Source organism: Protopterus annectens, chromosome 3.part1, assembly GCF_019279795.1.
Source record: "Protopterus annectens isolate FY-2018-M chromosome 3.part1, PAN1.0, whole genome shotgun sequence".
Taxonomy (NCBI): domain Eukaryota; kingdom Metazoa; phylum Chordata; order Ceratodontiformes; family Protopteridae; genus Protopterus; species Protopterus annectens.
In genome coordinates this window covers 182,339,678-182,366,389 of record NC_056732.1, presented here as the reverse complement: position 1 = coordinate 182,366,389, position 26,712 = coordinate 182,339,678, and the positions used below count along the sequence as shown (strand labels likewise).

Here is a 26,712-nt window from a genome sequence, read left to right as displayed (position 1 = left end):
AGAAACTGCTAACCTCACTGGGGTACACCATAAACTAAAAGAAATCTCAACAAGTACCCTGCCAACAAATTGTATTCCTGGGAGCAAGTTTCAGCACAACTTCCCAGATGGCCTACCTCACGCCAGAGAAACAAGTTTATTTGACAGCCTACTTCAAACTACTGGCCACAAAGACCCAGCTATCTGCAAGGAAAATACTGCAAGCCCTGGGGTTCGTGCCTCTTGCATCCTACTAATTCTATATGCAAGACTGCATATGAGGAAACTACATTGGTATCTAAAAAGCCTATGGTGTCAACATTCTCAGGACCTGAAATCAATGATTCCTATTATTCCTTGTATAAAGACAGAGTTCCTTTGTTGGGCAGAGGCCTGCTACCACAACAATGGACTGCCATTCACTGTACCCCGTGCTGCCCAGACCCTAACAACAGACACATCAGACTATGCATGGGGAGCTCACTTGACAGGACAGTGCATTCAGGGCAAATGGAACCAGAGTCAAATGCACCTGTATATTAATCAAAAAGTAATGTTAGCTGTACTAAATTCTCTGACAGCCTTCAAGGACCATATTCTTCTAGGACAATTACTGGTAAAAATGGATAACACCACTGTTACGTGGTACATAAACAAGCAGGGGGGAACCCATTCGTACCCTCTCTGCAGACTAGCCATGGCTCTGTGGAACACCTACAAGCTCAATACCTGCCAGGCAATCTAAATTCACTGGCAGATGGCCTATGCAAAAATCTCATGGACCCACACGAGTGGAAACTGGAACCAAGGATATTCAACATTTTGAGAAACAAATGGGGGAGCCCAGAGATAGACCTGTTTGTCTCCCCTCAGAACTACCAATTGGACAAATTCTGCACAAGGACTACCCACAGACAAGCTTGGAAAGTGGATGCCCTGTCCTTCACCTGGGAAAGCCTCTCAGTTTATGCCTTTTCCCCTCTGCCTCTCCTCTCGAAAGTTCTGCTAAAGATCAAACAGGACAAACTAAGGACAATTTTCATTGCACCAGACTGGCCACGCCAACACTGGTACCTCCTTTTGCACAGTATGTCCCTGCTGGAACCATGGCACCTGCCTCAGACCCCTTCTCTGCTGTCCCAGCAGGAGGGCCAGATTCTGCACCCTCCGCTTCAAACCCTTAACCTTGTAGCCTGGCTTATTCCCTGACCTCACCTCCAGCAGCCCTCAGTAAGCAGGTGCTGGATATCATTCTGGAGGCAAGGAGGCCTAGTACTAGAAAGTCCTATTCAGAAAAGTGGAAAAGATACTGCTCCTGGAGCCAGACTCAGGGGATGGGCACAACAGAGCCCAGCTTATCACATATTCTTCAATACTTAACAGAGATACTTTACAAGGGCCTTTCCTTCTCATCTATTAAAATTCATGCCTCAGCCATGTCAGCTCATTACAATACTGAGCCCCTCTTCTCTCACCCCCTGCTGAAGCAATTCATCAAAGGGGCCAAAAATTTAAGACCACCCAGGAGAGCCCCTACTCCACCCTGGGACCTTAACTTTGTATTGGAAAAGCTCACTCTACCTCCTTTTGAGCCAGCTGCAACTGCAGAGTTGAAATTCCTTTCTCAGAAAACAGCCTTCCTTCTAGCCATCACTTCAGCAAGAAGGGTGTCTGAATTACAGGCCCTCATGGCAGAGGATCCCTTTATCATTTTCCATGCAGACAGGGTGTCCCTCAGGACCAGTCCTTCCTTTATGCCCAAGATGGTATCCAGTGTGGCCCTTAATCAGTCCATTCATTTGCCAACCTTCTTTTCTAATCCACAGAACAAAGGAGAACAAATACTGCACTCTTTGGACGTGCACAGACAACTTAGATTTTATTTGGACAGGACTAAGCCTATTGGGAAAACTGAACAGCTGCTAGTTGCCTTTGCTGCAGGGGCAGAGGGGAAGGCCATTTCAAAACAAACCATTTCTAAGTGGATAGGCCATTGCATTAATTTTTGCTATAAGCACCATGGAAAACCTACTTCACAGGGGATAAGACCACATTCCACCAGGGTGGCATCTACTTCAACAGCCTTTCTCAGAGGTGCTCCTACCAGGGACATCCTAGAAGCTACTACCTGGAGCTCTGTACATACTTTCACCAAGCATTACCACATGCCTATTTTTTTCTAAATCCAGAGCTGGTTTTGCCACTGCATTCTTGCAGGGCTTAATAGCTGGTCCTAATGCTCTCTAACTGCCTCCTCCCTTCCTTAGCTTTGGGAATCTACCCAAATGTAATGACTGCAACAGCGAAACATGAAGAACATAGTACAGTTGTGTATACTTACCGTAAATGTAGATGTTCACGTGTATTCACTGTTGCAGTCCTGGTTCCAGCCCCCCTGTCATCTATTGGCTATACCTTTATTCTTGTTTACTGTATTTAAGCTTTCTGGTGTATTTGCTTTTTGTTGGAGGTGTAACCTTGTATATAATTGCTTCCCATTATGGGGGCACCTGACATCTGGGGCAAGAAAAACTGATGTAATGGTGTCGGCTGCACGCTTTCTACCCCTGACTACCTGACGTCATGGAAGAAGAGACAGCATCCAACGCAGGACCCAAGACTTTGATAATCAGGCCGGCTGAGGGCTACCATCAGGCAGATAACCCAAATGTAATGACTGCAACAGTGAATACACTCGAACATCTACATTTATGGTAAGTGTACACAACTGTACTATCTTTTATTTGCTGAAAAATGGCTGTCCAGTCAAATCACTTCCAATAGTACAGTTCCTAGACAAAAGTTAGTCCAAACTGAAATCGAACACATAACATCTAAAAGATGGCAATGACTGTGGAAGCAGTGTAATTCATGTCTGTATTTAAGGTCAAAACACTTGCTATTTTGCCATTTTGTGCTACTTTTAATTATTACACGATTCTCTGGTTTATAAATTCCAGTTTGCATTTTTTCAGGCTATTGTTTATTCATCAGGATGCAAATCACCTGTTTAAAAACATGTCTGTTTTCCTGTCAGTACTATGTATGCCCCAAAGACGGAAGTAGTCTATCCTCTGTCTCATTTCTTAAGAATCACATGCTCTAAATCTATAATTGCAGGACAGCTGATGTAAAATAAGGAAGGAAAAGTCCTTTGTAAAACTTGTAGGAATGGTCTAAGGCATGGAAACTTTAGTTTCAGTGCAAAACATGTAATATAATGTACTTTGGAAAAAACAATGTGCAGAAATAGGACACTACTGGAAGGAAAGTCCAAGTGCCAACACACAGTGGACTGGCACAAGGAGATACTGAAGTCAGTGGGATTAAAAGTAATCAAGCAATGTGACAAAGCAGCAAGGAAGGCAGGCAGAGTATTGGTATTATGAGAACAGAGATAGTACATATTGGATATAAAATATTCCATCAGTGACTAGTTTTTAAATGAAATATAAGTATTCTGTATGCTTATCTGGCTTTTTCCTTGAAATATTTGCTTGGGTTTTGCTTATTATTAAAACTGTTTCTGTGCCATTAAGTAACAATACTGGGACCATGTTTTGAACTGGTATCAGCTTATGATATATACTTTGAAGATAACCCAAAACAGTGGACATGCTAATGATACCTTCTTTTAAGTCATGTGACATCCATTGTTTTCTTCTTCATTACTGATGTATTGTAGGTGTAAATGAATGCTCTGCCATTTTATAACACCAGGATAAAATGGAAACATTTAAATCATCTTGCATTCCTTACATAAAGATCAGATAAATTTGGTTGAAATCAATATTTGCTAAATGCCACTGAACTGTTTAGCTTGCAGTTTTTGCTTTTGACATGCAAAAAGTCAGTAGGACTAAAACTTAGGCACTAGCAGATAAAAAAAATCTGTTTATCAGAAAGAGGGTATTATTTACTGACTGCATATGTTGTCAGAATTGGGTGGCCACGGTGGTGCAGTGGTTAGTATTGTCACCTCACAGCAAGAGGTTCTCCAGTTCGATCCTTGGCTGGAGTGCCTTCTGTGCGGAGTCTGCATGTCCTCCCTGTGGTCGTGTGGATTTCCTACGGGTGCTTCGGTTTCTTCCCACATCCCAAAGACATGCTGTAGGTGGATTGGACACTCTAAATTGGCCCTAGGTAGGGATGTGTGTGTGTGTGTGTGTGTGTGTGTGTGTGTGTGTGTGTGTGTGTGTGTGTGTGTGTGTGTGTGTGTGTGTGCCTTCCATGGAAGGTTGGGTGCCGGGCTGGCAACTCGACACTGTAAAACTCCACTGCCAATCATGAGCAGACAGGTGATCTGCTGTGGCGACCTCTAACTCCACTGCCAGTCATGACCGGACAGGTGATCCGCTGTGGTGACCCCTAACCAGGAAAAAGCCAAAAGAAAAAGATATGTTTGTCAGATTTAATGACATGTCATTGTGAGAGAGTTACACTAAATAGGGATTGCATGTGCTTATGTCTTTCATATATTTGTTAACAAATTTGAAAGTGACAATAAAATCAATGTGTTCAGGTATGAAATCTAGTCTTCCACGGAGAACTGGCACAGCAGCGTAGACGTCTGGGCTTTGATTACATGCCCCATATGACCTGTGTTTGACTAATAGGAGCTGGAAGAGATGGCTAGGGCAGGATGTAACAGGCTGACTGCTGGCAAAGAATGTTGGCAGAGCACATTTACAAAAGTTCCATTACCATGAAGGCCCACAATAGCAATTGTAACAAGGGACTCCTGGGAGCTTGAGACAAGACCTCCAAGGTGTGCTTATGTAGGTTATCTGTAACTGCAGTTGTACAGAAGCACACGCAAACACTGGCTCCAGTACAGCTAGCATTATACTGCACTTTTCAGCAAACATAGGGAGTTGTAGGAGCATGCAAAAAATCTTTCAAGTGTGAGAATGAGCTAATTTGCTGGATGACAGATGCAATCCTAAGATTTCTCCATCGTCTCTCAGTGGTCTGGAATATTGTGGGATGATGGGTCCATAATAGATAGGCCATTGGGAGAGGCAGAAGCCAAAATATAATTTTAGAAAGTCTCTTTTAGTTGTATAGTCGAGTTTTGATGGTATTGTGGCACTGTAATTTGTATGCCTTTTGCTTCTGGCAGTTATATCCTTAGGCTCATGAGAGGTTTGTGGGTTTTCATAGTCATTCCCTGTTAGCTAGTTAATGGTATTTGGCCTTATTAATTAAGACTGCATGCATACTATATGAGGAATCCTGACTAACAGCCAGGTATTGTCAAATGTCAAAAAATGCCAGTTTGTTTACAAACAGAAACTGGGAGTATAAAAATCAAACTGTGTTTAAATGAATAAACAAGTGTATCTTGTACACCAAGTATGATTTTAAAGGCGCATGATGGTGTCAGCATCAACCCTCATCTTTTCATTTTGAAAATGGGCTGAAATGGGGTGACACAAATAAAGTGACCATCTAGAGCCAATGGTCACATCACCAGGTGGCAAGCCCTGCCACTTGCATTTTCATACGGTTTTAAAAAAAGTATATTAAGTTATTAAAAATCAGCAAATCTAGATAGGAGAAATAACAGAAAAACTGTTACCAGAACAAGTATGAGTTTACTGAACTCAGAATTAACAGTACTGTGCTGCATGAAAATAAACAAAATAAATTCATTAAGCTCTTCTGGAGGTTCCTGTCTAACTAGATATAAGAAAACATGGCAGCTTGGCATATTTTCTATATACAGCAAACATATCCTTGTGGTCTCTATTAAATGAGTACAATTGTTATTTAAGTTTTGTTGTGTTATGGGAACAAGAGATAGGTCAGATGTTCTTCATGTTTCACTGTTGCAGTCATCAAATTTGGGATATCCCTGCCAAGGTAGCCCTCGGCCCGAATACCAGAGGCTTAGTATTTCTGCGTCGGTTGCTGTTGCTTCAGGACTGATGTTAGGTCATCAGTAGTATAAAGTAAGGCAGCCAATGCCATTGCATCAGTCTTTCTTGCCACGAATCCCGAAGCAGAAGCAGTTCGCACGAGTGCCAGTTGGCCGCTACCTGATTTTCTAAAGATAAGTACCCCATTGGGGATCCTTTTTCCTTGCACTAACCGATGTCAGAAAAAGTTAACAATTGTCTCACCTGTGGAAAGCAAATACCACACCAAGACTTTCATTCTTACTGCATCACTTGTTTAGGCCCAGACCACGACGTCCCCCGCTGTTGCTTTTGTGCTTTGTTCAACGAGAGAACTGTACATCGTCAGGCCCTAATTGTAGCTAGATATTTTCGCTTACAGTCCTTGAATTCCAATATGGCTTTGGTAAACCATCCAACAGCAGATTTTCCAAAAAGACTTATGGATAAAGACAGAGACAGACCACACAGGTCCAAACATACTGACGATGCTTCAATTAAGCTAATCATCGGTTCTCCGGTTCTCAGTGAGGCACTTTTGCAGCCCCTGATGCCCGCTTCTGTGGATTCGCAGGCCGCTACCGAGACCCTTTCAGAGTTCGGTATACCACAAAACTCTTCTTTGACTAAGGATCCTGTGGTTGTCTCTCCCTTGGATGGGTCCAAAGCTGCTGAGCAGACACCGGCTTCCAAGGAAGTACTTTGCACTACCGATTCTCGACACAAACCGACGACTTCTTTCATGTCTACTGTTCTTTCAAAAACTACCGAGTTTCTAAGGCCCAGGGTATGAATGACACCCAAGAAACCGATGACCCAGTCTCAGGCACCTGCATCCTTTCCTCAGTCTCAAATGCTTAAAATGGCAGAAGACCTTATCATGCTGATCAGGGGGAAGCCAAGCTACCCCTTCCAAAAGAGAAAGAGATCTGTCCCCAGTAGCTTTGTCTGTACAGGAGTCTGATGACTCTGATACATCTGAATATGAAGACTCTCTGCTTATGAGGATGCCGATGCAGAGGACTCCATTCCTTCAGCCCCCCCCGAGGACTCTTCCTTTGGGGGAAACCCTTCATGCCTTAAGGGAGCATTTCCAATAGAAATGTCAGGATTACCCTCAGTCTAAAAAGAGACGCAGGGCATTCTTAGATCTTCCACAGCACAGACCCCTGGCCATTCCCCCAGTCCTGGATGTTGTGGACGATGTTTTCATGGAATCCAGCTTGACTCCTGACACCCTCCCTCCTGTACCCAGAAAACCTGACAGATATTACAGAGTCCCTGACACACAAATTTCTTTTCAAAAATCCTACTGCTGACCCTGAGGTAATTTCTCAAGAGCCTAAAGGAATTAAAGCAACCTCTGCTAAGAATCCTACTCCCTCAGATAGAGATTCTCGAGCATTAGACAGAATGGGTAAAAAAAGTATACACCTGTGCTACTCTTTCTATCAGAGCACTAAATTGCCAGTTCCATATGCTAAAATTTCAGCAGCATACCGTGGAACTCTGCAAACAAAAAGTGTCTTCCTTTCCTGCTTGTGCAGAATCTCAAGAGTTAAAAGACTTAATACATTCTGTAAGTCAAGTAACTAAGCACACCTTACACTGTGGGTTTGACACCCTAGAAGCTTCTTGCAGGACAGCAGTCACCGGTTCTGTCATTAGAAGGCATGCATTGTTTACGGAACAGCCCTTGCCAGACCATGTTAAATCTAAATTGTTGGATGCACCCTTGTACAAAGACAACTTATTTGGTACTAAGGCAGAGGAGGTTTTAAAAAAAGATGGAAGAAAAAGCTAAATCTATGCAGACAGTTAAGGGTTTCTTACAGGTCCAGCCACCCAGGTTCAGCAGGCACTGCCCCTCCAAACACTGGTCCTTTCCTGCTCCCACCAGGTCAGTTCAGCTCAGACCCCATGGAAGCAGACCCACCCCCCCCCCCCGACAGCAGCCACAGGGAATGCAGAGATCAAAACAGTGGAATTCCTCCACTTCAAAAACAGGGAGTTCTAAACCACCCCTTCATGGTAAGAACTCACAATGACTCTCCTTCCCCACCACCTTCCTCTGTCCACCTTCACTTACCACTAGGAAGAAAACTGTCCTTTCACGCAAGCACCTGGGCCACCAATACCAATGACCACTGGGTCCTCAACACAGTGTCCCAGGGAGACAAACTTTCATTCCACACTCTTTCAACCCCAAAAGGGTTCCTAGATCTTCCTCCAAACCAGTGGGCAGAGGTACAAGAGCAAGTCCTTTCCCTGCTCTCTATGAGGGCAATAGAGCACATTCCTGCAGAACAGAAAGGCCAAGGTTTCTACTCCAGACTTTTTCTGGTACCCAGAAAAGAGGGCACCTGGAACCCCATCCTCGATCTATCCATTCTAAACACCTTCCTGGTGATCCCAAAATTCAAAATGCTCACCCTCCAGCAGCTGCTACCCATGCTCTCCAAGGATGCTTGGCTAGCCACCCTAGACCTAAAAGAGGCCTACCTCCACATTCCTATCAGGGAATCATGCAGGAAATACATGCGTTTCAGGGCAGGATCTCTGCACTTTCAGTTCTCTGCACTTCCCTTTGGCTTATCCACTGCTCCCAGAGTTTCACAAAAGGTCTGGCTCTGGCCAATACCTTTTGCAGACAAAGGAATATCCAAATTTACCTATACTTAGACAACTGCCTAATTCAGGCAGACAGCCAGGAAAAGCTGCTCAAGCACCTGACTTTTATAAAGTCCCTACTGGCAAGCCTGGGCACAGCATCCCAGACGGCATTCCTTACACCAGAAAAGCAAACTTACCTGACAGCCTACTTCTCTCAACTAGCCACCAGACCCCAGTTATCAGCAAGGAAAATCCTGCAAGTTCTGGGGTTCATGGCATCTTGCATTCTACTCATTCCATATGCCAGACTGCATATGAGGAAATTTCAGTGGTACCTAAAAAGGCTTGGGTGTCAACATTCTCAAGACCTGGAAACTCTTATACCCATGATACCTTGCCTCAGGAAAGAGTTTCTTTGGTAGGCAGTAGCATGTTCCCACAACAAGGGACTACCTTTCTCACCACCCCCCCGCCACCCAGACCTTCACCACAACACATCAGACTATGCCTGGTGTGCACACCTTGACGGCAGGTGCATACAGAGCCAATGGAGCCCACAGCAAATCCATCTGCACATCAACCTAAAAACGATGTTAGCTGTCCAGCACGCATTGACAGCTTTCAGAAACCTTGTCTCCCCAGGGGCTCTCCTGATCAAAACAGACAACACCAGTGTGATGTGGTATATAAACAAGCAGGGAGAGACTGACTCCTACCCTCTATGCAGTCTGGCCATGACCCTTTGGCACACAGCCTCTGCCATGCAACGCCACCTGTTAGCACAATTACTGCCAGGTTCTCTAAACTCTCTGGCAGACCACTTAAGCAGAAATCTTCTGGACCTACATGAGTGACAGCTAGACAAAAGAACCTTCACACTAATAACTCAGAAATGGGGCACCCTGAAGGTCAACCTTTTTGCCTCCCACACCAACCGTCAGCTCAGCAAGTTCTGAACCAGGGAGCATCACTGCATGGCTTGGAAAGTGGATGCCCTGTCCTTCCCCTGGGTCAATCTATCAGTCTATGCCTTTCCTCCACTACCTCTCATCTCCAGGGTACTGATCAAAATAAGGGAGGAAAAACCAAGGACAATTCTTATTGCTTCAGACTGGCCTCATCAGCACTAGTACCCACTGCTGCACAGCCTGTCCCCACTGCTACCATGGAATCTCACTCAGACCCAAACCCTACTGACCCAGAGGGAAGGAGAATTCATGCATCCCCAATTATAGACCCTCAATTTGGCAGTTTGGCTTATTCCCTAACCACTGATCAATCTGCCAACCTCAGTAAACAGGTTCTAGAGGTTATACATGAGGCCAGACGCCTTAGCACTAGAAAGTCTTATGCTGACAAATGGAAAAGGGTCTGCACATGGATTCAGGATAAGGGAGCCAATATGGCACAGCCCTCCCTCCCTCTCATCCTGGATTACTTAGCTGACCTGCTACACAGTGGTCTCTCCTTTTCCTCTATTAAAATTCATGCCTCCACTATCTCTGCTCATTTCCATACTGAGCAGCTCCTTTTCTCACACCCACTGATCAAACAATTCCTAAGATGGACTAGCAACTTGAGGCCACCCAGAAGAGCACCTACCCCAGTTTGGGACCTTAACTTTGTGTTGGAGAAGCTCACCCTGCCCTCCCCCCCTTGAACCAGCATCTTCAGCAGAGTTAAACTTTCACTCCTGGAAGACAGCTTTTCTTCTGGCCATTACTTCAGCCAGAAGGGTTTCAGAGCTACAAGCACTCATGACTGTGGAGCCCTTCATCATCTTCCATGCTGACAGGGTTTCCCTCAGGACTAACCCATCCTTCATGCCCAAAGTGGTGTCCAGTGTGGCTCTCAACCAGTCCATTCATTTGCTCACCTTTTTCCCTAACCCACAGAACAAGGGGGGAAGGATCCAGCACTCTCTAGATGTGCACAGACAGCACAGACTCCATCTAGACAGGACTAAATCATTCAGAAAATCTGATCAATTGCTGGTTAGCTTTGCTTCAGGGGCAGAGGGCAACACCATCTCCAAACAAACAATTTCCAAATGGATAGCACACGGCATCCATTTCTGTTACAAGCAGCATGGAAATCCTCACCCTAAGGGGGTCAGGACTCACTCCACCAGAGCAGCCTCCACCTCTGAAGCTTTCCTCAGAGGAGTCCCCACCAGAGACATCCTGGAGGTTGCCACATGGACATTTGTTCCCACTTAACCAAGCATTACCACCTGCCTACCTTCTCCAAATCCAGGACAGGCTTTGCCACTACAGTCTTACAGGGCATCCTAGCCAGCACCTAGTCTCCTTGACTGCCTCCACCCTTTTCCTCAGCTTTGGGAATCAACACAAATGTGATGACTGCAACAGTGAAACATGAAGAACATAATGCAGTTATGTACACTTACCATAAATGTAGATGTTCAAGTGTATTCACTGTTGCAGTCCTGGTTTCCTCCCTCCATCCCCCTCTTCTCTGTCTTCTTTCAAGGGCCGTTTTGGTATTTACTTTCTACTGGTGGGGTTCTTACACACCAAAACCAGGCTCCCACTTGGGGGCTCCTGACAGTTAGGGCAAGAAAAACTGATGTAATGGTGTTGGCTGTTTTACTTTATATTATTGACAACCTGATGTCAGTCCTGAAGCGACAACAACTGACACAGAAATACTAACCCTCTGGTATTCGGGCTGGCCGAGGGCTACCCTGGCAGGGATAACCCAAATATGACGACTGCAACAGTGAATACAGTCGAGCATCTACATTTATGGTAAGTGTACATAACTGTACTTTTTGCAGTGCACCCAAAAGGAAAATCTTTCTTGATAAAGTAAAGCTTAAACTTTGTGTGAACCACAAAAATATGATGAAATGTTTTAATTGCAGCTGCACATTTTTTTTTTGTTTTACATTTTTTTATCATTTCTGTTTGCATTGAATTGTAACAGTAAGGTAAGGCAACTAAGGAAGTTTAACCAAACAGGTGCAATTAGTGTTTTACGTGTTTAGTGTGTTTTCTACAGTAATACATGATTGCTGTCACACTTGCAGGTGTTTGAAGGCAACAGCAACGCTGATACCCCCATCTTCGTAAACCTTGATTCCATATTAACCAGGTACATCAAAATAACTCCAGATAAAGCTACAAACCAGGGGCTGGCTCTGCGGTTGGAGGTGCTTGGATGTGATCGTGAAGGTATGAGTGCTGTAGCTGTGAAATGAGCATTTGCTTGTTCTAGTTACAATTGTTGCTGTTAATGCTTTTATTTTTGTGGGTCTGTGCAGGGATGTATGTGTTGTCTGCAATGCTTCCATGCACTCTGATTTGAAGTTAAAGACTAAGTTAATTTTTTTCCTTATAGGTATCCTTAAACACCCATAAATTATGTTTCTTTTCTTTGATAAGTAGTTTAATCGGGACTGTCGAGTAAAGTAGTATCCTCATTAGAGAGCAGCATGGAGCTTTAAGTAGTCTTGATAGGCTCAACTCAGTATTGTTCTGTTGTGTCTCCATCTGTTTATGCTAGGTGAACAAACAAGATCACCTCAGTCACCTAGTTTAATGTATCCTTTTGTTGTAGCTAGCAGTTCCTTGTAAATCAGTGTGATGTGTTCAAGCAATGCAGAAATTAAACAGAAATGGATCTAGAAGATAACCTACTGCTGAACAGAGGTGAGGCAGTTACTGCACCCTACTTTTTCAGCTTAGGAATGAGATCCAGTGGTTAGGTTTTGATCTCTGGTTTCTGGCATGCACAGTCTTAGAAAGTTCAACTGTGAGAGAAGATTACCCTGTCAGAAAGTGAGAGACATTTGGTCTATCTTTTTTCCTTGTGCACTTACTGAAGCAGTGTCTTCCCTGATAACAGCTGAGAGGGTAGTGAAAGATCAGAAAAGCATCTTGAAATGCCACATTTCCCTGGTGTTATGGAATGCCACATTTCTCTGGCATTATGCAATAATCTTACATGTTCCTGTCAATCTGTATTGTGTTTTGTAAGGTGGGGGGTTATCAAATGACATAAAACACTGTCTCTCCATCCAGCATAGGATAGCTGTTCCCACACCCAGGCTGGCAATCTAGTCTCCTGGCCACCGATTTTACGTGGTACACCACTGGTGCTGATCTTCTGCACCATTAGGTAATGTCTCTTTAGCACTTATACCCACCCAAATTCACTTTTGCAAAAGATTCCTGCCCACCACTGTCCTGTTGACATAGAGTCAGGGTCATCATCTGCCATGTTGATGACCCAGGACCAGACTAAAAATGAAGATTTAGAATTGCAAAGTAGAAGGTTTAAGAGTGATGGGGCAGATGAGGGCATGCAACAGTAACAGCATTAACAGCTGCACTGTAGGATGAAACATGCCTACATGTTAGGGTGGAAAAGATGGATGACATGTTTTCCTGCTCTGCCTGCTGAAAAATAGAGCCCCTAAATTCATAGTCAATATACTGATTCCCTGCAGTTGACTGTTGTTTGCAGAACACTTTTTTCTGGCATTTTTGTTTGTAGTACTTTTGATTGTTACTTCCTTGCCTGCCCACAAAAGGAAAAGTAGAACGTTACTTTGTTGTGGCAAAATGGAGCCACATCATTGGCATCTGACTGGGAACACATGTTGTTATGTTTGGTGAACAGAAAGATCTGTGTATGGGCAAGGCTGAATCTGATACTCCCAGAGCTCCCAGTTCTATTTCACAGAAAGAAGTTCTACTCTGTATATTGCGTGCATCTGACATGTTTACTGCCGCTGCCATATATATGACATCACAGTGTTCTATTTATTTTGTAGTTCCATAGTGACACATTTTCCAAAGAAACATAATAGTGATGATGTCAAAAGTATGGAATAAGTCTGAACTAAAATAGTTTGTTGGTGTAAATACATTCACTACACTGAAACATGAAAAGAACTGACAAATTTAAGTATAAATTATGAAACATATTTCTGCATGACTACAACACCTCTGAAAGCGGAGTTAAATGTTCAGGTTCTCATTATTTAATAAGTCTAAGCTGCTGGAGGAAGATGTTCATTAAATGTTGATTCATATTTATTTAGTTGCCCTCCTAAACAATCCATTTAACTAGGTGTTTTGCTTGTTTTGTTTTTACCCACTGGCAGTAACTGCATTTCTGAAACTGCACAATGTAGTTTGCATGTTGTTTCTTTTTTAATACAGCTCAGTAAAGTTCCACTCTGTTCTGCATGGATGGGTACTTAATCTGGTCTTTGTAAGCAGTCACTCTGCAAATGCTGTTCACATGTGGTACCTTTTTCACCCACGGCACACATTTAGAAATGGTACAGATATTTAGGTCTTGCGCACTTGATAACACTTATATCTTTCTGTCAAGTGTGTGGATGCACTTTTCATGTCAGGAATAGAATGCCTAGGCTAGGGATGTTAAACAGCTTTCGCTGCTTTTTTATATTAAACATTAAGACAGAATTCAGAGTAACTGAGAAAGTCAGATGGAGTCATGACAGTACAATCAAGAAAATAGCAGAAGGAAACAGTGGGCTGTAGTGCCCGAGTCCAAAAGAGTTGTACAACTAATAGCACTACTAAAAGTAAAACAAAACATTAGGCTTTATTCTGCCATAAATTGTCTTTATCATAAATGTGCTTTTCATGTTATATTTCAGTAGTGAGTGAAAGGTAATTAACTGCATGAGAGAGTGGTATTTTACTGTATTTTTGACTGTCTTGGATTTTGTTAATTTAAACTCTCATTGCCCTAGTGGATTATTGAGCCAGCTGATGTATTTTATGAGGTTAGTTATACTTATGGGATTTAGAAACTGCATTTCTTGAGGTATGGGAGTTCAGCACCCCAGTTTCTGTAGCTTCTTCTATCCCATCCCTTCTACACCACAATATCTAAAAAAATGGACTTTGGAGACAAAAGGTACTACCACATTCCTAGACAGTACATGGCTCTGTCCCTTTTCATATATCCATGCCAAGTCCATGGATCAAGTTGTAACAGAACTAGCACTGTTTAACAATGTTGTGTCACATTACTTGTGGCTATACGGACTACAAACAGCATTATGCAGCTTATAATATGTGCTAAGTTATATTGACCGCCTGGGAAAACTAAAACTGTATAGCTTTATGGCATCATATGTGTAGTCGGTGTGTGAATGCACTGATGGTTTGGTCCCATCTGCCTCTACAGGGTCGCCAGAGAGTGCATGAAATTCACTGATCATCAGATAGTTAGATTTCATACTTACTTTTTCAGGGGAATGCACTCTGGTTGTGGAATGTTAAGGGAACTAATATGTTTTCCTACATTATCTTAGCACCTACCTCTAGCCCACCAACTGCAGATCATGGCCCAGTTGATGACTGTGAGGATGACCAGTCCATATGCTACAGTGGAACAGGTGATGACTACGACTCGCCAGGTGCTGTCCATCTTCATAGCATTAACTTTTCATTTCATTTTGGTCATCCATTATTGAAACAATTTCAGTTGATTCATTCATTTTGTGGCATGCAAATAACACCAACATTATGCTTGCTTTTGCAGCAATGCCCAATGGATCATTTTGCATCATATGTGCTGAAAACTAGTGTTATATCACTCTTTATTTTGTTCTTTTGTTTTGTTTTTTTGCATCAAACAGCATGCCATTTTTGCAGCAGTAGATAGAACATGAGCACATTTTTACAAACTGCCTGTTACAACATCATGTAATAGCTATCAGAAATGCATGTAAATGCTATCACTTTTCTCTTTAGATCTGCTGATTGCTTGCTTGGCGAAATGGATGATACATTTAAGTTATAGGCAAGTGCAACATGAGTTCAAATGTTGGAAGATACAATGTACTACAGGCAAAAATCTCTGCTCATAAAAAAAAAAAAATAGTTTTCTCTGAAGCCTTCTCACACTATCCAATATTGCAGTGATTAAGGCAGAAAATCCAGTATTTATTTATTTATTTTTTTGTGATGTAGAGAACATTTCAGTGTATAAATTATTGCTTGCTAGTTAAATGTAGTGTGTGGATTCACCAGCAATAAATGGTATTGTGTGGAAGTTAGTAAGAGAGCTAAGTTTTTGCAGTTTTTATTTATTTATCTATTTACTATTTTATAATTGGGTAAGTGGGCTGGTCCAAATAATTTCAGGCCACAACCTGGGCACATTGACTAACAAATGCATAAACACAATAGATAAACAAGCGTGATATGTAAAACATAAAGCCACATGCAGAAAGATTATAATAAAACTATTTACATCATTTAAGAAATGGCAATGAAATAAAAGTAACAGTGTAGGTGAAAGGTTGATTTACTTGGGAAGAGGTAAACCTGTTGTGGGACAGAAGTTAATGATTATCCCTAAGCATTTGCATTCAACCTTTTTGTGAAGGTGTACAGACAACGTATGGTTAAAACCTACAAGAGTGTTCTTGGACTTTATTTCAACAGGAGTCTTATTCTGTAGTGCTGGCCCAAGTCTAGAAAATGTGCGTTCACCAATAGCGGTTTTAAAAGCGAGTCTGCACAAGGTTATGGCATTTTCCTGTGCAGTCTGTTACTAGTATACTTGCTCTCTTATAGATAGATAAGGGCCTACTTGAAATTGACTACATGTATAGGTCTGCAGCTGTGGGACTCAGAAGCATAACTGGCTCAAACAGCACCTTGTGCCAGTACCATCCCACCCCCTCAGCTCTTCAAGTTTACTTTGTAGGGACAGCATGTACACAGTCGTTTCTTCATTAGTAAACTGCATACCATGGTGGGGAGAGGCATTTGCACACATACGCTATACACAAAGTACTGTAACAATGTGGTGGGATAAGACTGTGTACAGTGACTTGCCCCACTGCATAGAGGGACTTACCCACTGTGTACAGTGACTTGTCCCACTACATAGAGGGACTTACCCCACTGCATAAAGGGATTTACTCCACTGTGTACAGTGACTTGCCCCACTGTGTAGAGGGACTTATTCCACTGTGTACAGGGACTTACACCACTGTGTAATGGACTTACTGCACTGTGTACAGGGACTTGCACCACTGCGTAGCTGTACTTCTGTACTGCACAGTGTTTTAGTAAACATGTGAAGTGTTAGCCAGTGCTATTTCATGGGGCAAATGTGCATGAGTATCACCATCGCTGTCAAGTTGTGTTATCATTAGCTGATTATGTTATTGTATTTGATCAGTCTTCTGTGTGTAATTACACATTTTAATGGGTTTGCCAGGATTTTTGTGGTAAGATTTGGGCTGCCATGTATGCTTTGTAGAGCTACTGCTATCAGTATGTGAGAAAAGAAAGGACCTGAGACACAGACAAGCTCCAGCACAGTCAAAAGGATTATTCTCTTGTTAGGAGTACTCTGCTGTCCCCCTCTCTCATAAATGTACTGCAACACTTTTGCCTACAGTACTTTAGTAAGAATATAGAATGAAAACAAGAGATACCTGCACTCTTACAGAACACCTTAAAATTGTACTCCGAGCTATAGGTTCATATGTAAAAAGTAGACAATTAGACTATAGACTATTACATACCTTAGCCAATAGCCAGATGGTGACCAAAGGTGAAATTGAAACCCTGTACCTTGTGTCTGTGAGATAAATAGCTTAATTGTTATCCCACCCCCACCCCCAAACTCGGATTCAAAGACATCCTGTAATATGTGTGCACCTGCTCACTTAATAAATGTGGCCTTATCTTTTCTTATTCCTCTGTGTTTACAAAGCCTGATACTTCTATTCTTTTTCTCTGGTTTTCTTTCCTTCCCCAGCTGAGCTCGAAATAACATATAGCCTTGACTTTTTTATACTAATTACTTAGTCATTTAAATCTTAAAGTGAACAGATACCTTTAAATGTCCTTTATCTCTTTCAGTGTGCTTATTTAGTAAAGTCATGACTCACTTGATGAGTTTTTCCCTTGGCAGTACTGCATCAATGAAGCAGAAGTCCTAGAGACAGGCTCATGATACGTTTTAATTTGTACTGCTTTGATCCATGCTCTTCATGTGTTCACTTTATCACTGTCATGTGATAGCTAACAGACAAGCAGCTTATATATTAGTGGCTGAAGTCAGAAACTGAGGGCTGCTAAAACAGGTGTATGAGCCTGTAAATGGGGCAGTATTCACAAAGTTACACCCCCATTCTCCTTAGCAAGGCTTCTCACAGTATATGTTCTTCAGTCACTGATCATAGCACTCAGCTTACACGCACCCTCCCCTCCTCATTCGTAGAAAAAATGTATGCACTTCCTCCTTCCTTCGTCACAGAACTGTGCTTTTAGTAGTGAAATCCTGAACTACTGAGTGGGCCACACCAGAAATGTTCTGTTTGTCTTATGCAGCTTACTTGGTATTATCATGGTAGTACAGACATACTGCACAGTTACCTGTTAAGTATGCAGCAACTGCTTTAGGAGTCATATTTGTACACACATTATAAGGGTGAGTATTAACTGTCACATCACTATGTGTCAGCATAACAAGGCTTATGGCCCCAACTGCATCCAGGCCTGCTTCATATGCTTCATCTGATCCTGTATCACCGATAGTCACACCTGCACCATACCGAACACTGCATTTCTGCATCCTTCAAAATATCACTAGAGAGAGTCCATCTATGTATTCTTCACTGTTAAACTTGGAGACTGACAAGTTTACATTGTGGTACATTGCATGAGGTATTTGGAAATGCAGTGGTTTAGATTGCAAGTGATCATATTCCCTCCCATGTAACTTGTAAATGTGCTGCGTCCTCAGAAAGGGTTATTAGTCTAATTGTGAGTGTCTACACAGAGAAGACTGTAAAAAAAAATAAAGCCAACTCTTAGATATTTCAGTCTTACATTACACTGAACCTGTTATCTCCGTATTCTACCTGCATCGGGATTATTATCTCCTACCTGCATCGGGATTATTATCTCCTACCTGCATCGGGATTATCTCCTACCTGCATCGGGATTATTATCTCCTACCTGCATCGGGATTATTATCTCCTACCTGCATCGGGATTATTATCTCCTAAACTATATCATCATCGTTGTCATCATAAAATGTGGGTAAACTTCCTGTATGTTGCACAGCGTGTCAGATTTCCCCATAGCAGTCTTTTCATATTTTCTCCATTTTAGTAAGTGAAAATGTTAAATTCTCCTTTAAAAAACATCTCGTTGCTTATTCTGGAATGTGGAGGAGAACTGTGGAAACATTTATTAAAAAGGGCTGAGAGTAAAGTTTGTATGCTCTAAGTATTGTTATTTTTGATTAAATGTTTTTGGAGGTGCTATATGGACTCATGACATCCTAACGACGAGAAGATGAATTGTCTCTGCCTGAGGAAGAAGAGCAGGTAAAAGTGACAGGTGCCTGCTTTGCGTACAAATCCGGGAAGTGTGAAGTGCTGAATATAGATGGCACTTTGGCACAGATCAAATTATGTGACAAGTAAATGCTCTGACCCCGCTGGGTCATAGAGGAAAGACAAGAACTAATGAAAGTGGGAGAGTAATCTCTGGTTATTGCAGGAGGGGGAGCAGTGTAGCAGCTGACTGCATAATCTCATTTTGCTTTCTTGTACTTTGTAAGAAGTGTATTGTACTGTCTTTGCTGTTTGGGTTATTACTGCAGTTGACCAGAACATGTAACACACAACAGCTTAATTATGGTAAATTACTTTAAGTGACAAATGTAACAAGAAGAAAGTTTGTATATTTCTGTAATACTGTTCATCAGTGGCTACCTCTGTTGCACCAGTCCTGCAGTTACTAAAACCCAAGCAGATACATGCATGCATGCCTAACTACATCTATATATTGGCTGACAGGTAGATGTCAACTATCCCCGCTTAACCCACTCAGGTGATGAGATGAACTTGGTGAAGAATAGGAAGTGGTCCCTCTGATGTGTTTCAGGGGGGTAAAGTTCATGCTTTAGTTCACTGTGAAATCGGTGTGTGTACTTCCTTGTATAAAATGCCCTACACAGTAACAAGTAATACCCAATGTCTGTTTCAAGTTGCCTTTTTCTCTCACTGTAAGGTAATTTCCAGAAACTAAATTTACCTCCTGCTGATTTCCTGCCATTACCACCAAGTGACATCCGTCCAGTGCATTTTGCCATATGCTAGCTCTTTTCTTGCCATGGTCAAATGTCATGGCAATCAGTCCTGAACTTTACAGTTTAAAGGGCTAGAAATGAGCAATGGACAATGGCCGTTTGTCTGAACTACTGCTGTTTTCCTTTCTGCCATACCCTGCATCTCCATGAAAATGGGATTGTCCTTGAGCAATACTGCAGGGTTAAAAACAGTCAGATATAGTTATATAATTTTAGTAGCCCAGGCTTAAGTAACTGATTTGTCTCTCAGTGCAAATGTTTATTTACAATGGTCATGCTTAAACAGAAGTAATGTGCATGCCTTTTCTGTACCAAAAACAAATCAGGCAGTCCAAAGCCTGCTATGGTTAAATAAGCTGTGTTACACAAAATGACATTTAAATGTAATTTTGCCTAAATATACAGCTTCATGTACAGTCTACATAAAAGGTAAATACAGACTATTGTAATGAATGCCTGCAAGCACAGAGTTACTACCTGAGGCTTGCTCTTTGATCTGTAAGTTATTTTCTATTCTATATGGAAGAAATGGGCCCAGATTGTATGCCTTTTCCCTTTCTGTCAATAAAAGAACAAAGTAATTACAAGTCATGTACCATAGGTATAGATTTTATGTCAAGAATTTCTCCATTAAAGTCCAGGACACTTTGTTCTAAGCTGCCTCAATTTGGAAAATACCAATTTGGAAACTGGAGAAGAAAATATGTCAGTAGTACAAGAAATGAAAGATGTTCATCGTGTTACACTGCTGCAGTCATCACACTTGGGTTATCCTGCCGTCAGGCGGTCCCGCAGTCGGCCAGAGTTCCAAAGTCTTGATCCGGCATCGGTTGCTGTCGCTTCTTCCCTCACGTCAGTGCACCAGGGGTATATAAGAGGCATCCAATGCCATTTTCTTCAGTCTTTCTTGCCACGCGGTGCCCGAAGCATAAGCAGTTCGCAAGTGCCGGTCGACCGACTCCTGAGATTTTCAAATCGAATTTCAGACCGAAGTCTTCAATAAAGCTAAGTACCCCATTGGGGAACCTTTTTTTGCCTCAGTCCGATGTCAGAAAAAGTTAACAATTGCATTTCTTGTGGGAAGCAAATACCTCATAAGGACTTTCATTCTTATTGTATTCCTTGCCTAGGCCCAGACCACAACATCACAGGTTGTCGGTTTTGTGCTAGGTTTAACAAACGAACTATAAAATGTCCATTTGATTTCGCCCGACATTATTTTGGTAGGAAATTTAATTATACCATGCCGTCGGAGCAACCGACGACCGGAATGCATAAAAAACGCAAATATAAGAACAGGCAGCCAAGACCCAAACCAGACACCGAGGCCTCTGCTAAGCCAGTCACCGGTTCTACGGTTTTCAGTGAGGCGCCTACGCAGCCCCTGACGACCGCTGATTCAGAACCCCAGTTGGCATCCGATTCCCAATAGGAGTTTGATAGGCCTCCACAACCTTTATCTTTAGGCCCTTCCGACTCCATGGTTGAAGGAGATTCCGGAGCAGTTGAAATACCTTCAGTTGCAGAAGGTGTCTTCAGACCGACTACACTCACTTTTAAATCCTATGCAAAGCTGAAAACTCCTTTAAAAGCAAAGAAAACTGTACAGCAGTCTCCAGTACATGGCCCCATGCCTAAGAAACAGATGCTTAATATGGCTGAAGACTTAATTACCCTAATCAGGGGTTCCCATCCCCCTCCTGACTACGTTTCCTCTGACCAGGTTTCAATTTCCTCAGACTCTTCTGAGGAACAGGAATATTCTTTTCCCCCTTATGAAGACTCTGATGCTGAAGAGTCTATTCCTTCAGCATCTCCCCCAGAAGACTACTCTTTTGGGGAAACTTTACATACCATGAGGGAACATTTCCACTGGGCAGGCCAGGATTACTCTGTTTCTAAGAAAAGGCTCCGAGAGTTCCTTTTACTACCCCAGCACAGACCACTTGCTATTCCACCAATGTTAGACATTGTGGATGATGTTTATTCAGAATCTAGCCTTAACCCAGATTCACTACCTCCTGCACCAGCCAAACCAGACAAATACTACAGAGTCCCTGACACACACAAATTCCTATATAAAAGCCCTGTTGCTGACCCAGAAACCATTTCCCAGGGTCCCAAAGGGGTTAAGGCCTCTATTGCTAAAAATCCTGTACCCTCTGAAAGGGATTCTAGAGCACTAGACAGATGGGGAAAGAGAATATATACCTCAGCTACTCTAGCTATGAGGGCCTTAAATTGCCAGTTTCACATGCTGAAATATCAACAATATTTGATGTCTCAATTAAAACAAAAAATGATCACACATACAGAGCAGCCTGATTACAAGGAAATGCAAGATTTGTTGTATGCAGCTGAACAAGTGGGAAAACATACTTTGCAATGTGGATTTGATTCATTGGAAGCTTCTTGTAGAGCAGCAGTGACAGGGTCTGTCATACGTAGGCATGCTTGGTTAAAAGAACAAACTTTACCTGATCATGTAAAAGCAAAGTTATTGGATGCACCTTTACAGCAGGATGTTTTATTTGGTGTAAAAGCAGAAGAGGTTTTAAAGAAAATGGAGGATAAGGCAAAATCTATGCAGACGGTCAAGGATTTTTTACAGGTTCAACCCCCTCATTTCAGCAGAAATTGGCCAACCAAAAACTGGTCCTTTCCATCTTCTGACAGACCACAGAGGGGCAAATACAGATGCCCAAGGGGCAGAGGTCCGTCACAAGGCTCTTACAAGCCTCGACAATGGGGTGCCACAACCCAGAAAGGAGGAGAAGACAGTCTCAAACTACTAGAAGACAAACACAATGACTTACCCCTCAGACTGCCAAGCAAATCCCTCTTGGCAGCTCCCTTGGGAGGAAAGCTAATACTTTTTGCAGACAACTGGCGCATCATCACAAAAGACAAATGGGTCCTAAATATTGTATCTCAAGGATAGAGATTCCACTTTCACACTTTACCAAGGATAAAAGGAATGCCAAACCTGCCACCAAATCAGTGGGCAGAGGTTCAAAAACAAATTACAGCTCTCATGGACATGAGAGCCATTCAACAGGTTCCTACACAGGAGCAGGGACAAGGATTTTACTCAAGACTCTTTCTAGTTCCCCGAAAGGACAAAGCTTGGGGACCCATTCTGGACCTCTCAATTCTAAACACATATCTCAAAGTACCCAAATTCAAGATGCTAACACTATAGCAACTTCTTCCCATGCTGGGCAAGAAGGCTTGGCTAGTAACAATGGACCTCAAGAGGGCATACCTGCATATCCCTATCAGACAAAATTGCAGAAGATACCTCCGATTTATAGCAGGTTCAACCCATTACCAATTCTCTGCACTGCCCTTTGGCTTATCTACTGTGCCCAGGGTCCTCACAAAATGCCTGGCACCAGTAATTGCATACTGTAGACAAAGAGGAATTCAAATATATCCATACCTGGATGACTGCCTCATTCAAGCAGAAAGCAAGGACATTCGTTTAAAACATCTGGCGTTTGTAAAAAACCTACTAAGTTGCCTAGGGTACACAGTAAATGAAAAAAAGTCAAAACTAGTGCCCTCACAAGACATAATATTTCTGGGTACCAGCTTAAATATAATGGCCCAGATGGCTTATCTCACGCCAGACAAGCAAGGACAACTGACTCAATACTTCAAAATGATGGCAACAAACACCCAACTCCCTGCAAGAAAAATTCTGCAGGCCTTAGGATTCATGGCATCTTCCATACTACTAATACCATATGCAAAACTGCATATGAGGAAATTACAATGGTACCTGAAAAGCGTATGGACTCAACACAGCCACAGCTTGGAAACAATAATACCTCTCATTCCCTGCCTTCAACAGGAGTTTCTATGGTGGGCTCAGGCATGTCACCTCAACAAGGGTCAGCCATTTACCTTACCCACAGCCAGGCAAACTATAACAATGGATGCATCGGATTATGTCTGGGGAGCAAACATGGCAGGACAGTGTATTCAGGGTAAATGGTCTGCAGATCAAAGGCATCTACATATCAATCAAAAAGAGATGCTAGCTGTACAAAATGCCCTAACAGCTTTCAAGGACCTCCTACATCCAGGACAACTACAAATAAAGACGGACAACACCACAGTGATGTGGTACATAAACAAGCAAGGGGGCACACATTCCTACCCCCTATGCAGACAAGCAATGACCTTGTGGAACATGGCACTGACCTACCAAGTTCAGCTACAAGCACAATTCCTGCCAGGAAAGAAAAACACATTGGCAGACGATCTAAGCAGAAACATCATAGATCCTTACGAGTGGAAACTAGATCCACAAGTATTCACAATGATAACTTGAAAATGGCAGAGCCCAGACATAGATCTATTTGCCTCCCCCCAAAACTACCAACTACGGAAATTTTGCACAAGGACATACCACTCACTAGCTTGGAAAGTGGATGCCCTCTCATTCAGTTGGAAAACATTAACAGTGTATGCCTTTCCTCCACTGCCTCTTCTGGCAAAGGTGCTGCTGAAAGCCAGATTAGAGAAGCCACAAATGATACTCATTGCTCCAGACTGGCCACGACAACACTGGTATCCAATACTAAGGAACATGGCTCAAGGCCCACCATGGATTTTACCACAAATTCCTCACCTGCTCACTCAGCAAAACAATCAGATTCTACACAGCTGGCTCAAGACTTTAAATCTGGCTGTGTGGCAAATTACCTAAACAACCAGTCAACACTTCTCTCTAAAGCTGTTATGGATGTCATTCTGGAGGCCAGGAGGCCCAGCACCAGGAAAGCCTATTCAGACAAATGGAAAAGATTCTGCGCCTGGAACCAGGCTAAAGGCTAGAATCCCCTTGTCCCAAATATTCCTCAGATTCTACAATATTTAACTGAGATGTTGCACAAAGGACTTTCCTTTTCATCTGTTAAGATCCACGCCTCAGCTATTTCAGCTCAATACAACACAGATCCTCCTATATTTTCACATCCATTACTAAGACAGTACCTCAGAGGGGCTAAGAACATAAGACTGCCCCAGAGAGCACCAACACCAACTTGGGATCTCAACTTTGTTTTGGAAAAACTTACACTACCGCCCTTTGAACCAGCTTTTACAGCTGATTTACAGTTTCTATCATGGAAAACTGCCCTGCTGCTAGCAATAACTTCAGCATGAAGAGTCTCAGAGCTACAGGCCCTAATGGCAGTGGAGCCTTTCATCATTTTTCATCAAGACAGAGTCGCTTTACGAACTAACCCTTCCTTTATGCCAAAGGTGTTATCCAGTGTGGCCCTAAACCAAGCCATTCATTTGCCCACCTTTTATCCAAAGCCTCAGAACAAAGGGGAAAGGCTCCTATACTCTTTGGACATTCACAGGCAATTACGTTATTACTTGGATAAAACCAAGGCTTTCAGAAAATCTGACCAGCTCTTTGTATCCTATGCTGCAGGATCACAAGGAAAGGCTATCTCAAAAGGACATTGTATCCGTTTCTGCTACACACACAATGATAAACCTGTACCTCGTAACATTAGGCCCCATTCCACCAGGGCTACAGCAACATCGACAGCCTTCCTCAGAGGGGTACCAACCAAGGATATTTTGGAGGCTGCAACTTGGAGTTCAGTGCACACCTTCACCAAGCACTATCACTTACCTCTGTACTCTAAAACCAGAGCTGGCTTTGCCACTGCAGTTCTGCAAGGCCTACTAGCTTCTCCAAACCCTGTTTAGTTCCACCGCTTATCCTTAGCTTTGGGATTCAACCCAAGTGTGATGACTGCAGCAGTGTAACACGATGAACATAGTACAGTTTTGTACCTACCATAAATGTAGATGTTCGAATGTTCACACTGCTGCAGTCCAGGTTACCCTCCCTCCATCCCCTCTGACCTAGCTGAACTTTTCTATACCTTTCTATCCTGTACAACCTTTGTGGTGTACTTGCTTGTAACTGAAGGTATTCCTTTTATTCCTTTTATATGTTTTATTAGCAATATATATTGCCTACCTACTTGGAGGCACCTGACATCTGGGGCAAGAAAAACTGAAGAAAATGGCATCGGATGCCTCTTATATACCCCTGGCGCACTGACGTCAGGGAAGAAGTGACAGCAACCGACACCGTACCAAGACTTTGGAACTCTGGCCAACTGTGGGACCGCCTGATGGCAGGATAACCCAAGTGTGATGACTGCAGCAGTGTGAACACTCGAACATCTACATTTATGGTAGGTACAAAACTATACTTTTCCTCCATCACAGATGTTGATACTCAAAATCTAGTTCTACTCCTGAAAAGTATCCACACAAAGAGTTAAACATGGCAGCAGACCACATTACTGGCTGGCTAAACCTGGTGCACTCTCTGTCTCTTCCAACGGAATAGCTAAAGCACGTAGATCACTTGGTGTCCCCATTTCTCCTTACCCCTTGTGATCGTAGGCTGTTTTACACATTTGATGTATCCACCTCAGCCAGCTCTTAGCAAGCTGCACTTTTTAGGAAGATAAGATACTGGCATTTTGCATAAGTGTGCCACTTGTTTTCATTTCTGGCCTGCTGATTGCCTTTGAACTTGTTATTCCAGTATAACACACTGTTGAGGGTTTAACTAGAAACACAGGCATTGTGGGTAATTTCTTTACTCTTATATGATGCTTTCTCCAGCTAAACCATATGGGTATCTTGATCTATGTGGTGACTAGGACAGCAGGTTGCTAACAACATCAGTGGGAAAAGGTGATTGTTTTCCAGTAGTAACATTTCAATGATATCTGTCTCCTCCTGGCCTTTACTTATAAACTTTATTTGGATTTTGTCAGAACCTATATCATAAGGGTATGGTCATACTCATGTGGCTTAAACATGATTTTAGTAACTGGTGCTGTCACTGACATTAACAGTTAGTGAAATACCAACCACTTGTTGAATTGTTCAGATTGTGGTTAATGGTTAAATGTTGCAGTGTTGGCATCTCCTTATAAAATTTCATGTACACTGGCTACTTGTGTACAGTTTAAATATGTTTGCAAGTTGTGTTACTTAGGTCAAACTGCAGTGCTAAGTTATAAAGCCCAAG

General features: G+C 42.6%; 1 protein-coding gene across 1 annotated transcript in view; it reads left to right on the top strand.

The window, feature by feature from the left end:
• The window catches only part of NRP1 (neuropilin 1), a 500,773-nt gene that overhangs the window by 410,142 nt on the left and 63,919 nt on the right, over window positions 1-26,712 (top strand). The window contains exons 10-11 of the mRNA XM_044066709.1: window positions 11,545-11,689; window positions 14,815-14,919. Of these exons, the coding sequence (XP_043922644.1) occupies window positions 11,545-11,689; window positions 14,815-14,919 (250 nt within the window). The remainder of the gene's footprint in view (window positions 1-11,544; window positions 11,690-14,814; window positions 14,920-26,712) is intronic.